Here is a 17840-nt window from a genome sequence, read left to right on the forward strand (position 1 = left end):
CAAACGTTCGGTGTACGTAGAGTCGTATCAGTGGCAGATAGGACTTGAGAGAATATTGATCTTACCTTTAGCTCCTTGTGGGTTCGACACTCCATACTTATCACTTCCACCTTTGGGAATTGCTACGATGATTCCCTGCACTTGGGGATTATCAAGCTCTTTTCTGGCGCCGTTGCCGGGGAGCAATAGCGTGGGGTTGATATTCTCGTGTGTGCTTGTTTGCTTTCTTCACTAAGTAGATTTTGTTTTTTTTCCTTTTTGTTTCTGTTTAGTTGTGGGTGAAACATACAATTTTTTTTAAAAGAATGAAAATACAAACATGTTTTACTTGCCTTTCATGCCTAAAAAGTTTTTCAAAAAGAGAAGTGATTGAAAAGTTATGCATTGAAGAAGTGAGGGTCGACCTTGAGCACTTGTGTTCATGCTCATGAAAACACTGTAGAATTTTTCATGGAAGTTTCTCTGTAAATAATTATCCCCTTGTATATATCCATTATATTATAAAAATAATGTGCCGAGCTTTGGTTTTAGGACGATTAGATTGCTTGTTTAATATGTGCAGAACAAAAACAGAAACTTTGGCTGTAGTGCATGAATTTACATTTTTTACTGGAAGGTCAAATGGGTCTGAAACTTTTTGCACATTACTTCTGTACAAATTATTAAAATTGTCAAATTTATTTCATAATTTTAGGAGTTACAGAAGTTTGCTAAACTTCCAGATTACTACAGACTGTCCTGTTTAAGACAGATTCTGGTTTTTATGCATTGCTTGCTTGTTTTGATGAAACTATCAATTTCTATCAGTGGATTAAGCCATGGAAAAGTTATATTACAGCAGCTATAATGCAAAAACAAAATATGAATTGGTTTGCAACAGTACTTATAGTAGTGATTTGCTTTGTTATACTAACGGATCTCACAAGTTTTTGTTAAAGTTCTGTGTGGATGAAGTGTTCGAAGATCGAGGAGCTATCAATATGAGAAGAATAAAGAGAGCCAAGAGTTCAAGCTTAGGGATGCTCAATGCACCCCAAGTAAATATTTAAGAGGATGCTCAAGCATCTAAGCTTGGGATGCCCCGTTTGGCATCCCATCTTTCTCCTTCAACAAATATCGGTATACCTCGGTTTTGTTTTGTTCACATGATTTGTGTCCTTTGTGTTTTTTTCTTTTTCTTCAAGAACCATGCTAGTGTGAGATGTCCCTTCATCAATTTATAGAATACTTCGTGTGCTTCACTTATATCTTTTAAGTATGATCTTATATAATTACTCTTTGTGCTTCACTTAAATCTTTTGAGTATGGTTTTATAGAATGCTTCGTATGCTTCACTTATATATTTTGAGCTTGGATATTGGTTAGTCTATATTAATTGTTGAATGCTCCATGAACTTCACTTATATCTTTGGAGTATGTACTATAATCTAAAGTGGGTCTGGAAGAGTGTCAACTTTAGGAATTAGTGATCCCACTATTTTGGAGGGTGTTGAATCTTAGTATGATACTAGATCATCGATGGCGCGTGTTGCTGCGCCTGTCTATTTGTGTAATAAGATGGTAGTCTTGATAAATATAGAGGCACATAACATATAACTTTAATTTGCATGAATTGAACAAAATTTGAAGGAAATCCGCGTGATTGAACTGCAATGTCTCAATATAACTGAATTCTGCCATTGGATGGTCAAATGTTTAAGATTAAATAGCAAGATAATATCCAAGCAAAGAAAAAGTGCAAGTAATAGAGTATATGCAAAGAGGGAGAAAAACTGGCTAACAAACATGGTCTCTTTCTTATAGTCTATAAATTAAATGTGAAGAACAAAACAATGGTTTAAGTGTAAGATACAATATTATGTTATACTCACATCTACAATTGTCTAAATTTTGTACAACTATGTTCATCTTTCTCAAGCAACTGCAACAGGGCGATTGAAAAAGGATTTCTATTTTGTGTCACCAATCAGGCGAGGCTCCAAGCATACATAATTGTTTAAATGTGGTACCACCATACTGATCTTTCAAGCCGCGGACCTGCCAAAATGATATTTAGAGCACGGAACAAGGAAATAGAAAAATCAACCACCAAGGCCTGAGATGACACTGAAGCAGGATATCATTTCGATAGATAAAGACATCAGGAAAATTCATTCCATGATAAATGTAAAGTTTTCATGCCTCATTGGCATGCAAGATATACCTTGTGTAGCCTCGCGACGCAAAATCACAAATGTTGCACTGATACATAGACAACTTCCCCTTGAACTAAATAAAAGAATACAATATACCAGACCATTAAATCCATGACAAACACTTATCAGTATGATTATTTATTACTCTGTTTACTAAAATGACTTCATTACTTGTGAGATAATATGCAAAAAACGATCCATAGTCAAACGTAATGTTTGCGTACGTGTCAAACTTGTTCTCACCCTAATAATACCAGGCTGCTAGCAAAACAAAACAATGAAACCCACAATTTCACCAACATATTTACTGACCTTTTGCGTATTTTTTTTCATTACAGAAAATAACATGCATAAAGATCAACTACTTGGTTCTTCTCAGTTTTTATTATGAAATCACTAAGGTAGTACATTGTTACATGGAACCAGGACCGAGAAGTTTCAAACTTCATGCTCTGCTTGATCTATTCTCACCTATCCATGTGGAGGCACAATTCAATGCAAGAATTAATAAATTCAACAAGCTGAACGAGAAAAAGGAAAAATTCCATAGACAATAATGTAACCACTCTGCAAGGTTTCACTAATACCTTCGCTCTCCCTACCTGGACATGGAAAGAGTCCTTGGGCGGCTAACCCCATCAGCTTGGCACTCTTCTGCTTGCCCTTCTTGTACAAACCATCCTCCATGGAGCGGTCACCCTTCTTGCACCTATTGGGATTCTATTCATTTTGCTCCTCTGCCCGAAAGACATAATTCATGCAGCCTAGTCGTTAATGGCATGCAACAAGGGATCGTCCCAATTAGTCAAAAAGATGAGGCTCGTCTGTCTTCATTGTGTCTTGCTGGTCTTCCAAACCTGAGTCCTGGAACAAGAGGAAGGTGTAAAGTGTCAGCTTGAATGAAAATCACTACAAAAGTTCAAACAAATCATTTCTTCTTTCTGCAGGGACACAGGTAAAACATTTCCATGGTGCAAGGAATTAGCTAAGAGTAGCAATAGTCCACCAAGACAAAAATGGTGCATCTAACCATGAAGCAACATCTATCGCAGAAGATGCTCAAGTCTCTTACGAATTTTGATAACCTCTTCTATCTTGCTTAATAGGAAGAATTGTGGCAGTAGCAGCCTCATTATGCTATATCAGTATCACTGATCTATGGAACTGTGTATAGATTAGCATTTTATTAAACTTAAAAAAATAAGTATTCTACAGGATATGATAAATAATACAATTAGTTCAGTTCTATAAGACCAATGTACTGTAGCTCCATGTCATAAGCAAGCATAAATTAACGCTAAATCTTGGTTGGACACGGCTGCATTGAGGAAAAGGAATGTAGCATGTTAACCTCCAACTCTAATAGTGAATATGGGTGAAGAGAAGAAATAACAGATAAAGTATAATCAGTAGAAAACCATTTCCTGTTTGAACCACTTTAGCTACACACGGAAAAATATCCTTGAAGCAAAATTACTACATGTTCTTTCAGTCAAAGTAGACTTACTCGCCCCCTCTGCCACCAACCTCTCCAGCAAAATGGAATCTCAATAACGCATCGGCCTCAAGTTTCAGGTGCACTGTGCAAACATCTTGCTTGCAAATGCAGGTTCTTGTTAGAAATGCCAAGGATAAGATTCAGTTGAAGAACAAAACTCACAAGTCAAATAGTAGCAGAATTATAAGTAAACATGCATCCACCTTCCTTGACAACCATGGTACCAGATTGTTTATTTCCCTTCAGGTTCCAACCTAACCATGGTCATGTTATTTGATTATAGAAATTATACAAATAAAGTTGGACGCTCACAGCCATACCCATATAAATGCTACCAAGAATGAAAACATATCAATCATCCGGCAGATGCCTAGTGACTTGTCAACTGAAACAGAAATAAGTCGCATACATGACAGATTGAAACCGAGAAGCAGGCACAAAAATCTGTAACACCAGGAGAAAATCCAGGAAGGGAAAAGGTAAATCACGATTGAAACCTATCCATGATTATTTTTCTCTCCTTGGTTGTCCACAATCATCAAAGGAATTGGTATGTACTCGTACCTTGTCTACTTGAGCCGTCATGTGAGCACTCTATTCCCAGATCGAGTGCCATCTCGCGTGCTCGCCATTGTGAATTCTGGTCAAAACCCGCCACTGCGATGAATCAACCCCGCTCCTCTCTCTCTCTCTTTCTCCCTCTCTGACCAGGGCGAGACTGGGAGGATGCATGCACGGGAGTAGGGAGTGGGGAGTACGTCGAGCGCGCGACGGCGTACCTGTCTTCGCGCGCAGATGCGGGTGGAGACGGCAGCCAGCGCGCGGCACGCCGGGAACCTTCTTCCGCTGTCATTAGGGATCCCTTCTTCGGTCGCTCTTCTATGCAACATCGCGGCCACAAGGGCTAAACGGATCCTGGCGCCAGCTCGCCGCCGCCGCTGGCGTCACCGCTCGCCTTGGTTAGGCTAGCGAGCACACCAATCGCTCCTTCGCTTCAGTGGGCTGTATGGCCCAATTAACCACGTTACTTCAAAAATGTTACGGGAATATCCGCCCTCACGAAGCTGTGGGAACGGAACCATTGAGAAAAATTCAGCGCGCATCCGACAGCCAGGGACGATCATTGCGTGAAATCGAACGGCTCGGAAGGCTGATGGCCTGAGGGAGCTCCTAGGGTGCCCAGTTATAATGTTTTAAAATTTATGAAAGTGGATTTGGAAGAGTGTCAACTTTAGTTAGTAATAATTCCGCTATTTTGGAAGAGGTTCCAATTGATTATGAAAACAAAGTTGCTATCTATGATGATTATTGTGATGACATGTATGCTACAAATAATAATGTTAACCATGAAACTTGTCATCATGATTTTAGTTTTCAATTGGATTATGCCTCACATGACAGTTATTTTGTTGAGTTTTCTCCCACTATTTCGAATGAGAAGAATTTTGCTGATGTGGAGAGTAGTAAAATTTCTATGCTTGTAGATCATGAGAAGAATTCTTTATGTGATGGTTATATTGTTGAACTCATTCATGATGCTACTGAAAATTATTATGAGAGAGGAATACATGCTTGTAGGAGTAGAATATTATCAAGTTTCCTCTCTAAGTGCTTAAAGTTTTGAAGTTATACTTGTTTTGCCTTCCTATGCTAGTTGATTGTTGTTCTTATAAATGGTGTGCCCACAAAATCCCTAGGCATAGGAAGTGGGTTATGTTTAAATATACTAGTCATATTCTTCATGATGCTCTCTTTATGTTTCAGTTCTTTTCTTTTATGTGAGCATCATTAAAATCATCATGCCTAGCTAGAAGGCACTGAAGAAAAGCGCTTGTTGGGAGACAACCCAATATTTACCCTTACTGTTTTTGTGTGTTTACATGATTAAGCTACTGTAGTAATCATGTTTTATAGCTTTTGTTTCAATAAAGTGCCAAGTAAGACCTTTGGGAAGACTTGTGTGAAAATTAATATGATCTTGCTGTAAAAAACAAAAACTTTACTCAGAACGAAGGAAGAATTCCAAACATGGTAAAGTACTGCTCGCAGAGAGTTTTCCACAGCTTGGGGTTGTCGCCCGTGAACTGCGGAAATTGGATGGATGGGTGCGCCTGACCCAGGCCACTGAGCAGTTGGCTCGCGTGGGCGAACGGAGAGAGAGCGGGGGTGACAAGGAGGGTGTCGGACTGACCGTTTGCCGGGAGCGGCGGCGGTGTCTGGAACGACGCCGCAGGCGGCCCCCGTGGGATGTTGAAGACGCCGTGGCCAACGGGCCCTTGGAGAGGTGATGCCGCGCTAGACGCGGTCCCGATGTGGGCATCGGTCGTCGCATGCAGGGAGGTGCTCGGAGGGAGCGCCTGGTTCGTCGCGGCCTCCGTCCGTGGTGGTGGTGGAGCGATCTGCAGAGCCGCCACCACATCGGACAGATCGGCGATGCGCCGCTCGAGATCGGGGCGCCACGCCACGAGGTCGTCGATCTTGGAGTTGGAGGAGTGGATTGCGGCGGTGTGCTCCTTGAGGGTCATCTCCAGCCGCTCCAGGAAGGACTGGACGGATGGATCCATGGCCGTTAGTTGAGCTCGTCCTTGGCGCAGGGATCGGGTGACGCTATGGAAGGAGGTAGGGGTGGTCTTTGATACCAGATGTAAGGAGCTTGATATGGATTGCTCACAATCGAGGTGGCTACAAGTGTTGATCGATGTGGAATTATCTCTGGTACATGAACTAGAGTTACAAGAATGGGGAATCGGGAGTGGGTAGCCGCCAGTGCCGTTTCTGCGTGATCCACTGGATGCTTCTCTTGCTTGTGAGACTGCCTCAAGTAGTTGGTGGGACGGGCTGGAGTCAACGCGTCCACGCCGGCCCGGTGACACGTTGGTTGGGCCGCCTATTCCTCGTGGGCCGCTGGCCTGGTGGCGAACTGGTCGAGCCACCCGTGTCTGGGCCCTCCTTACAGCGCGCCCGCTGAACGCTGCTGGTGTAGGGGCGCTGACATCCTTCATATATAGAGAGGAGTACATAGGTCCGTGTGAGAGAGCATGGTCTCAGATTGAACAATTTCGAGAGACGGTAGATATGTGTGGCCTCTCGAATATCGGTTATGTCTAGGTGGAGTAGAGTCCGGCTTGATAGAGCTCTAGCTTCAAACGAGCCGGGCAATATGTTTCCCCTTGCCTCTCTCCCCGTCACCTTAGGGCGGGCAAGTCTGACCACTCTCCAATCCTTCTAATGAATGAGATGGAGGCAATCAGTAGAAAGATTATAATTGCCCGACCATTTACATATGAGGTCATGTGGAAACGACATTAGGATTTTGCAGCTGTCCTGGAGCAAGCTTGGAAGAAGGGGCCGAAGTGTTAAACTGTAGGCGGGTTGAGAGAAAAGCTAGAACTGTCGACCGTTTATTTGAAAAGGTGGAGTTCTTACTCCTTTGGTTCGGTCAGGAAAGAGTTGCATGGACTCAAGAAGCGATTGGGCCAAACCTGGGAGGGTGAAGTACTGATCCATACGAAATTAGATGCAATTGGACAGGAGAAAAGAACATGATGATTATTATTCCCTTCTCCTCATCACAAGTTCACCACAATCAAATGCTGATTCTTCTTATTCTTCTTCACTACAGATCAAACTCTCAAGTTTCACAACATACCGGCACTCTCAAGTCTCAGAGTTCAGGCAATCAGACTCGCTCTTATTCTACTACAGTACGTAGTACGTGCTCCGGCCTACATGGCATCAGTTGTCCCATTTGAAGGCGACGGGGCTCCTGACCCGGTGCTTCCTGTTCTCCCAAGAGATGTGGCCGAACTCCCACGTGCCGGCCGGCCTCACCTTCGCTCCCGCCTCGCTGCTGAACTGCACGCTGTAGCTCCTCTTCTCCTTCGGCCACCTGAACTCCAGCGTCGCCGGCGTCACGGTCACCTTCACCCCGTCGGGCGCGGCGACCGTCACGTTGTACCTCTCGGGGCGCGCCGACACCAAGGTCACCGTCCGCGTCAGCGTGCGGACGCGGGTGCGGCCGTCGAACACCACGACGAACGACGGGTAGTTGAGGTTGGCCACGCCGCCGGGGATCGTCGTCGCGCACTTGGTCAGCTCCGGCACGAACATCCGCATCTGCTCCACCGTGTAGTTGAGGGTGCAGAGGAAGTCGACGTAGTCCTGCGTGCCGGCGTCGTACACCAGACCCGGGTCCATGGCGAGCCGCGGGAGCACGAACCCGGCCCCGGCCGCCAGCGGCGTCGCGCCCGTGAGGGCGGCGCCGACGGCACTGCCGCTGTCCACGATGTCCCTGCCGTCCTTGTCGAGCGGGCCGGCGGTCGTCACCAGCGCCGAACGGATCATGGCCGGCGTCCAGTGGCCGTGCCGCTTCTTGATCAGGGCGGCCACGCCGGCCACGTGCGGGCACGCCATCGACGTCCCCGAGAGGATGTTGTACTCCACTCTCCGCGGGTCCATCTCGGAGTGAGATGGCGAGGCGGATCCTGACCAGGCAGCGAGGATGTTCACTCCCGGCGCGATGACGTCCGGTTTCAGGATCTCGGGGACAATCGGGTTGGGGCCCCGAGACGAGAACCCCGCCACCATCGGCGCCCGGTTCTCGCCGGTGACCGTGACGCAGGTGAAGGTCGAGGACGCCACCGGGTACGCTACGGACGACATGTAATCGTCCAGCTTCTTGCCACCGGTGGAGCTGAGCAGGAGACCGGGAAGGGCGAAGGGATCGGCCAGTACCGCATCCCTGAACCGGTCCGTACTTTGGGCGGAAACTATCCCGGCTCCGCCGGCTCTCTCCACGTAAAAGCCGGCCCCGGCTCGTGTACCCTCGGGGCACACCACGAACTTGCCCATGACCCTGTCGGGCGTCAGGTCGTACTCGCCGCAGTCGCTGCGCACTAGCGGGATCATGCCCGCGCCCTGGGAGAACGGGATGTTGTACAGGGACTGCCCGGTGAGCACCGCCCCGTTGCCAAGCCTGAGTGTCGCCGGGAACACCCGGTCCGTGGTGGCTGCGCCGACGGTGGTCATCCACGGGGCCACGTTGGATATGGTTGACGCTGCCGGGCCGTCGTTGCCGCCTGCCAGGACGACGAAGACACCTCTGCGCTCAGCGCCGAACGTGGCGACGGCGAGGAGGTCGTCGTGGAAGGGTTTCGCGTAGCTTCCGAGGGAGATGGAGATGAGGTCCACGCCGTCGCTCACCGCGGCGTCGATGGCCGCGGTAACGTCCGAGGAACGGCATCCCCTGGGAATGCACGCCTTGTACATGGCGATCCTTGCCCTGCGCGCCACGCCGCTCGCTCTCCCGCCCGCGAACTTGAAGAGATCGGCCGAGGGAACCTCGGAGCCTGCAGCCGTTGACGCCACGTGCGTTCCGTGCCCCTCGATGTCCCTCGGACTCGAATCAGCGAGGCCATCGGCTGTGATGAAGAACTTGGCGCCGACGAGCTTGTTGTTGCACAGGCTGGCGTTGAATCCCGGGGCGTCCACGCACTTGCCCCTCCAGGTGGACCTGACGGGGCTGAGCCCGGTGTCGCTGAAGCTGGCGCGCTCCGGCCAGATGCCGCCGTCGATGAAGCCGATGACGATGCCGTCGCCGAACTCGGCGCCCGGCCACGCGCCGAAGTCGTCGTGGAGGCCCATGAACCACGGCGACCTCGTGGTCTGGGTGTGGTACAGCCTGTCCTTGTACACGCGGGACACGCCGGGGACGGTCGCCATGCGCTGGGCCTCGCCGTCGGTGAGACGAGCCGCAAAACCGTGCATGACGGTGCCGTAGGTGTACTGGATGCGGTTGGAGTTCTTGCCCACCATGGACGCGTACCAGCGCTCGAGGGTGTCGAACTTGGACGGCTTGGCGAGGTGGTTGGTGAGGACGATGTAGGTGCTCGAGGTCGAAGGGTGAGCCGGCTTGTGCTCCTCGGCAATGGCGTTCTTGGGCTTCGGGGTGACGGAGGAGTGTGTGGACTGGACAAGGAGGAGAAGTAGCAGTGAGCAGCGCAAGAGGATGGAGGTCATGGAAGCCATTGTGGAATTGTGTAGTGTGTGAGTGAGGTTGTGGTTGCATGCGAGTGGAGGGTTTTAGAGCTTGAGCAGCCGAGCGTGACGCTGCCGGACAAGGCATGCATGCGTGTTCAGATCAGCAAGAAAATGCATCGCCAAGAGACAATATTTGCATCATCAAATTTTTATCTTAATTTTGAAGCTTGCATTACCATCTTTAGCCAAAATATATCATCATGCATGCATGGTGGCTCAGCTACAGCTATTGGATGGTCCTAGATGTGGATTTCTTCCCGACTAAACCTTAGCTAGTGGAAGCTGAATGCAGCCTCGATACCAAATTATTGAGCTTTGTTTTGCCAGGCAACAATTGTTGATTGATTTTTTATAACAAGCATTCGTGATGAAACGGCCTTCCAAGCCAAACAAGGAAAGATTGAAACGGCCTCCACTCTGCCCTTTTGTCTTTTCCTGAAACCTCAACTTGCCTTGTCTCCATGGAGTTACACTAATTAAATACACAGAGCATGCAAGAGCACAGGCTTTCAGTTAACATTCTAGCTTTGTACACCGAGGGGTGAAACCAACTGCCTAATCTGTCACGCTCAATCGCGTATGCTGGCAGGCAAGGCTGTTCCACTACAAATCAAAACAAAGCAAAAATGTAAATAAGATGTTCGGATGGGTAATTCTAGAACTATAAATATAAGTACAAGCTAGGCGTGGAGGTCAATTTACCCAGTTATGTACGACCATTAGCAAGTTTCTACTTTCGATTTGTACTTCCGATTCGTCATCTAAGTTTTATCCAGGCTCTACAGTAAAAGTGAATAGATTACATCTCTGAATTTGTTTCCACACAACATGTACAGTACAAGTGCTGACAGCAAGAGTTACGCAACAAGACGCTGTAGTGCAGCAGAGATCTTCAAAAACTCAAAGGTCCTTTGGTTCATAGGGGTAGGAATATCATAGGAATAGGAAACTTGCAGAAAATGAGATGTCATGCAACTCAAATTCTATGAATAGAAATACGAAGAGAGATGTCCTTTGGTTTACATCATAGGAATTTTTTCATTGGGTCTAGGCTAATGGTTATTTTCCTATGAAATGTGAAGGATAGGAAGAATTCCTTCATATGAATAGGATCCTAATCATACAAACCAAAGAACAGTAAAGGAATTTTTCCTATAAAAATCCTATGAAATGAGATGTCATGCATCTCAAATTCTATGAATAGAAATACGAAGAGAGATGTCCTTTTGTTTACATCATAGGAATTTTTTCATTGGGTCTAGGTTAATGTTTATTTTCCTATGAAATGTGAAGAATAGGGAGAATTCCTTCATACAAATAGGATCCTAATCATACAAACCAAAGAACAGTAAAGGAATTTTTCCTATAAAAATCCTATCTCGCAGAATTCCTATAAAATTCCTCCAAACCAATGGAGGCCTCAGGAGGTTCATGACTCCATGCTATAAACTATCGCGGCCGAAAGCAGCAGGCAGACGACTGGACCTAGCCCCAAACCGAGTCTCCCGTAACTAAATAGCCAGATGCAAATTCATGATTCTCGCTAATCTTGCTACTTTCTGAGTTTCTGTCACACAAAAATAAAGCTCTCATTGTACTGCAAGGGTATCAAATTCCATTTGTCATGATGATGCATCAGCGCCAAGTAACATACATTACCTTCACAGCTAAAACATATTCCATGGTGATTACTTGTGACCTGTGAGCAAGGGAAAGTGCAAAAAGATAGAACATGTAGAAAAGTTCAGTTGCATATCTACACGAGGGCTATGAAATACTTGCAGCAAGGCATATAGTTATCAACAGCTAAATTTTACCATGATGTTGTACTAAATTTACCCTTTCAAAAGAACAAACTATCATATGTGCATTGCTAGATCCAATTGTGATTGACAAGGCATTAGGCATGCATAAAGTTGTGCACTATCCTTGATAAATAAGAGTTCCAGCACCAAACAATATTCAATGCATTGCCCCCTCAAGAAGTAAAAAAAAAGAGTTAACAGAAACTCGGCCATCTTGTCTCATAGAATTCCTAAGTTGAGGAAGAAAAGAGATACATTAAAATGCAAGTAGATAACATGACAGATATCATCAAGCTGCAGACATAGACAATAGCATTAGCAGGTGCCTGAAAAACAAAATTCGTGATGAAATGGTCTTCCAAACGAAACCAGAAAAGAATGAAACGACTCCACTCTACCTTTTTGTCTTTTCCTAAAACCTCAACTTGCCTTGTCTCCACCGACTTGCACTAACTAAACACACATCACATGCAAGCCGCTGGCTTTCAGTTAACATTCTAGCTTTGTGCTATGAGGGATGAAACCAACTGCCTAATCTGCCAAAAATAGCACATGATAGCAGACAAGGCTTTGTTCCTGTTTTCAGTCCCTAATCTGGAAACCAGATGGTGAAATCAATCATGCAAAACAAAGCCCTAAGTAAACACCACACTGTATTTGTAACAATGTGATTAAGCTACATTAACAGTTACAAGGTTATGAATTTATACAGCTACATATGAGGTATGACTATTAGTAGGTTTCAACTTCTGTGCTACTTCTAATTTATACTCAAAATCTTGCTGAGTGCCCTTCTATGTTGGCCCTCTAACATTTATCCAGACTATATATAGTATAAGGGAACCAATCGATCATGTGTGTCTGAATTTGTTTTCCCACGTGGCAGGTTGTTAATAGCTCCATGGAACATGTACATGAGTGATGATCTGCAGTGCAAGCGCTACCAGCAAGAATTAGTACTCAAGAAGACGCTCTGCCTCCACTAGAGGTCTTCGCAGGATTCTCCCTCATCTTTGGTGCTTCCTGCCATGCAAAAATAGAACTCTCATTATACTGTAATAAGAGTACTAAATTCTCTTATGATGATGATGATGAGCTCTAAGATGGGACTTCAGAATATACAAAGGCATTAAGGCATGCCACATGATTATTATTGAGCCACACATAAAAGCACGACCATTTGGATCTTCTCCTACTAAATCGCCTTCCATCGCCGATACCACTGACCTGTGATCAAGGGAAAAACTGGACATAAGAATGATGAAAAGTGAACGTCCAGCTTCTAGCTTCTGACATGATTACGCATCATATGCAAATGTAGACAAATTCGATTGTAAATCTTCAAGAGGGCTTTGAAATGCTTATAATAACAACAAGGCATATAAGGAATGGATATATATGTCAAAGAGCTGTACAAACCTACACAGTTGGCAAGTACATATTACATATACTTCTACGCAAGTATATAGAGGTGATATACTCTATGAATAACTCTTTAAAATCGAATCAAAGTTAAGAGCATACCGTCATAAATGCACTGGCAGCTCCTATTGCGACTGACGGGGCATAAATTATGAAGTTGTAAAAAAAACAATCCTAACACCGGACAATATCCAAAGCATTGCTCCAGCGGAGACATAATGGTCAACTCAACCATCTAGTCTCCCATAAACAGTGTAGAATTCCATTGAGTTGGTTCCTCCAAAGAAAAAAACCCTCATTGACATAGTAAAAAAAAAATTCATTGAGTTGAGGAAGAAAATAGTAATTTAAACTTAGATACTCAGACGTGTAACAGGAGATACTATCAAGCTGCAGAGATAGACAATGGCAGATGCCTGAAAAATAAAATGAGCATTCATGAAAATTCAGTTTTATGAAATGTAGCAAGAAATTATCTAATTTGATCAACTGTGTCAATGGACCATAGATGTCAATTACAAACAGAAAATATCACTTACTAGTAACCCTTTCAGCATTCAGATTATATAGAGACTGAACATTTAAGTGCCTGATTAGACTCCAAGTATAGTGGGCACAAAGAACATAAAGAAAATCTCTTAATGTTTCAGTAATCTCACTGCAAATGCAACTCGCTGAGCCTACATTACAAACTTCAATTGTTTCTCACCCGAGGAGAAATGACAAGTTGTCCTATGTATGACACATACACCATTGGAAGATTCTGAAATCTTGAACTTTTTTAGGTGCATAATTTTATAACTATTTTGAACTGAAACTGTAGGGGAGGCCTCAACAGTAAATTTTATTAAGGTCGACAAGATCCTGAAATCATGAAGTTTTTAGGTGCACAATTTGGTAACTTCTTTTTAACTGAAACAGCAGTAGAGGGCCCTGACAGTAAAGTTAATAATTTGGCAACTCTGCTAAAAACTCATCAATTCCATGCGAGAGTGAGACAGATTCAGAATGCATCTTGACAGCATGCTTAGTGTCATCTTCTAAACGGCCATAGTATAGTAGCCCAAATGCTCCTTCTCCAATGAAACTTTAGAACTTATTCATAAACTTCTCCAGGTCAAAGTGGTGTGAACCGGAAATTCGTATTATTTTGCAGGTGGTTCGCATGAAAATTTTCTGACCTTTTCCACTCTGGGAGGATCTTGTGTAGAAACTGGTGGCACAAATGTCAGATATTTAGCATAAATTATTCTAAAAAAAGATATATAGCATAAATAGCAAGACAGTAAACCCTTAATAATCAATAATACATGTTATAGCAATATAAGAGCACACACGTTATTAAGTTTTATTTTCTGTCCAGATCGAATATGAAAGCACAAGTAGAGTCACCACCAGCACAGAAACCACAACTGAAATAAATACGACAGACCGACTAATGGTTTCATTGCACATGTATTGATCAGATTCATACCTGAAATTACGTAATACAACCAGTTCAGAGTATTTGGTGCAGAAAATAATCATGAACATGTACATGCGTAAAGATCACAGAAAAGAAACATTCCACATGTTTTACCTTTTAGAAAACATTCCACATTTCAGTGTGTATCAATAGAAAAAAAAAGAAATGCCAACAAGAAAATACAAACCTGGAAATGAGATATCCTAGTACAGAGGGGGTCTGCAGATGAAACATGGGGACGATCGCCTGGGAAACTTCTGTTGAAAGTAACATGCATCTTAGCATTTAGTAAGTTTTCTGGTTTGGTAACAATTACAAACTAATCTATCCACTTGGAAGAGAACAAGGTACCCTCACACTTTAGTTGTTGCAAAAAAAAACCTGAAATGTTTTCGCAACCAGCGGGACACCTAGACACTAATCTCCCCTACATTAAGTAGCTTGCACCGTAATTCATGGCATCACGTGGCGCAGTCACAATGCTGAGTCGTAGAGAGGTAAACATGGATCAAGAAGGATCCTACCCTTGATTTTGATGAATGCAAGTTTGAAATGCACTCGTCAAATGAAGTCTTCTTGTGCGGGTATAGATGCAGTTGATGGTTTTCACTCATAAATAAATACAGGTGAGGGGGGGGGGTCATCATTCATATCACATTGAAATTTTATATATAGCAAATAAAATTATAGAAGGCAGAGGAGATCAATTGATTATGTTCCCCATAAAAACAGTCTTTCAGTCGCTGAATGCAACTATGCAGGTTGTGGTTCCTCAGGGCAATCCATAATATTACTAAAACAATGTTGAAAGGAGCCTCAACAATCCAGATTATGCATTGCAATTTAATCTGATCAAGTTCATACCCAAACGTGCCAGAACGTTGGCTAGTTGCATCCATAATAATATCTCAAAGCTCAAGCACAGTCATCAGAACATGACATGTTAAATAGAGAGTATTCAAATTCACATATGGTACTTCAGCTGATTTCCAGGAATTCGGCATACCTGGTGTGATGGAACCTGCTCTTCAGTTAGATAACCTCAAGCGGCATTTCATCAAACACCCTGAGCGCAGGGGGTGATCCGTCAGTTCGGCGCCTGCTGCTCAAGGCGCACTAAGCCGCCGGCCAAAATGGTTCTCCGCCAGTTTGCTACCTGGGCAGTGCTTTCGTCACTTTGGTGAGCCGAGAGTCCTCCCGGCGACGTGGTGAGGGTACAGGTCCAGCGCCCACCCGATTGCCAGCCTGTCAATCCGTAGAGCGTCGGGGTTGCGCCCGACACTCGGCTTCTGGATGCACCCGACATGGATCAAGAAGGATCCTACCCTTGATTTTGATGAATGCAAGTTCGAGGTGCACACGCTCAAATTCAAATGAAGTTTTCTGGTGAGTGAATTGCAGAAAACCACCGAATTAACGTCTAGGGTTGCAGCGGTTTACTTTGAACCAGAAACTATTGATTCTTGGCCTCATCTTTTGCATAAAACATTGATTGATGGCTTAGACCATTTTAATGACGATTATGACATGTTGGCCCCACATTTAATGACTGGTCTTAAAAAAAACCTTCCTCCAAAAGACAACTCTCCCTCCCTTACCCCAACCGAGAGAGAACCGGAGGAGATGTCGAAGTGCGCCAGAGAGAGGAAGAGGTGCGCCCTCGATGCCGACGAGGTCCAACCGCCGCAGGTCCTCGCCGTCGTGGTCATCGGGATCCAGGGCCCGCACCACAGCAAGCAGCAACGGCGCCACGCAAGTAACATCACTGAGCGCATGACCCAACCCCCACTGTCATAGTCCCTCGTCACCGGCGACCTCGACCCCTCGGCCCCTAGTGACTGGCGTTGCCGCCCCGACCCTCGTCGACGGCAACCCCATCAATCTGCGGTCACGATACAGACATGATGCCGTCGATTGTTGATGCTACCGAAGGCGAATCCGTTAAGGGGTTGAGCACTAAGTTATTTACTAGAATGGTTGATTATGTTCAGTATTGTTCAACAGAGGCTCAGAAAGAAGAAAAAAAGGATCAGAGTTTATTTCGTGAGTTATGAAAATTGTCAGAAAACGTCCAGGTTTTGGACGACTGAATCATGAATAGTTTTTATGATTTTCCATCGAGGAAATCTATCAGTGTTGGAGGGTTGATCATCACATCGACGCCTACGTGCTAATCCAATAGGATATTTATCTTTATTCGTGCATCGTCGTGAACGGCTGGAGAATTATTATTGGAGGTTGCGAGGAGGAACTCGAGGGATGAACTGTTGATCAAGAGTCGCCGTGAAAGATCGGGCCGCCTACACGCACGAGTTAGCTTCTCACTAGTTTGTGTGGCATCAAGTGGTATTCACAGCTAAGGTTTGTCAAGGCGATCAAGTGGAAATGTCGTCTGAGAGCCGGGCATCAAGGTATTGAGCATGAATATATTGAGGTGCTAAGCACATTAAAAAGTTTAGCAACTAAAACCATTAATGCATAGATGCTTGACTTGTTGTAGCTAAGCTCGCTTCACTTAATGATATAGAACCTAAACTATTGCATGCATTGATGAACTTCCTTTATTTAAGTGTTTTTCCTAGATTCACACGCTTAAGCCTCATCCAATGCATTGATGCTTAGGTGAGGTGCTAACCACATTAAAAATCTTATCAAGTAATCCTCAAATGCATAGATGCTTAGATTTTGTAGCTAAACTTCTCTCGTTTAATTGTTTAACACTTAAACTTTTTCATGCATTGGTAGCCATTTTGCATAGGTTCACGCGTTTAACGTCATTTCCTCCTAGGGTCATCATAATGCTCTCTCTCCTTTTTAATTGCTCTGCCACATTATTTTTTTTGCCTATGTAGAACCCTACCACCAGTACACCTTGGAGCACAGGGAAAGGCCCTATCATTGTTTCTTTCTGGGGTCACTAAATTATCTCTCTCCTCTTAATTACCATGCCACACCAGATTTTTTTGCCTACCTGGCAGGTTTAATGCTCCATCTCCTCTTTAATTGCTCTGCCATATCATTTTTTGTCTATGTGGCACCCTTACCACCAGTACACCTTGGAGCACAGGGAAGGGCCTTACCATTGTTTCTTTCTGGGGTCACCAAACTATATCTCTCCTCTTAATTACCTTACCACATCGAATTTTTTGCCTACCTGACAGGCTTAACACCTATACAAGGTGGAACATTGGCACATCCAATAATAAGTTTTAAATATGTACTACTTTATTAATGACTGGTTCACCTTACAATTTCATAAAGTGTCTTGGGCTCGTGTTAAAGTTGGCCCTTATTTTACATCTCGCTTTCATTCTCTCTCCTCTTCTCTCTTCTTCAACTAAACAAAGATATACTATTTAAGTTCATATAGCCTGTTTATGTCACCTTATTGTCCTTGATCTTAGGTTGGTCATACC

The 17840-nt window shown here is 44.4% G+C and overlaps 1 protein-coding gene and 1 long non-coding RNA gene across 2 annotated transcripts; both read right to left on the bottom strand.

Annotated features, from left to right (window-relative positions):
* Nucleotides 1–7277: 7277 nt before the first annotated feature.
* LOC123124722 (subtilisin-like protease SBT1.7) lies at nucleotides 7278–9720 on the bottom strand. Its single transcript, XM_044545291.1, has one exon. The coding sequence runs from the start codon at nucleotides 9718–9720 to the stop codon at nucleotides 7429–7431; it is 2292 nt and encodes a 763-aa protein (XP_044401226.1). The 3' UTR covers nucleotides 7278–7428.
* Nucleotides 9721–12050: 2330 nt separating this feature from the next.
* On the bottom strand, nucleotides 12051–15819 carry LOC123124723 (uncharacterized). The gene is made up of 3 exons (XR_006461208.1): nucleotides 15431–15819; nucleotides 13062–14681; nucleotides 12051–12764 (listed from the first exon to the last, which is right to left on the bottom strand). It is a non-coding gene; the product is annotated as an uncharacterized lncRNA (long non-coding RNA).
* Nucleotides 15820–17840: the final 2021 nt, after the last annotated feature.

Source organism: Triticum aestivum, chromosome 5D (assembly GCF_018294505.1).
Source record: "Triticum aestivum cultivar Chinese Spring chromosome 5D, IWGSC CS RefSeq v2.1, whole genome shotgun sequence".
Taxonomy (NCBI): domain Eukaryota; kingdom Viridiplantae; phylum Streptophyta; class Magnoliopsida; order Poales; family Poaceae; genus Triticum; species Triticum aestivum.

Coding starts and splice junctions, on each gene's coding strand:
- LOC123124722 (XM_044545291.1), bottom strand. CDS start 9,720: ATGGCTTCCATGACCTCCATCCTCTTGCGCTGCTCACTGCTACTTCTC.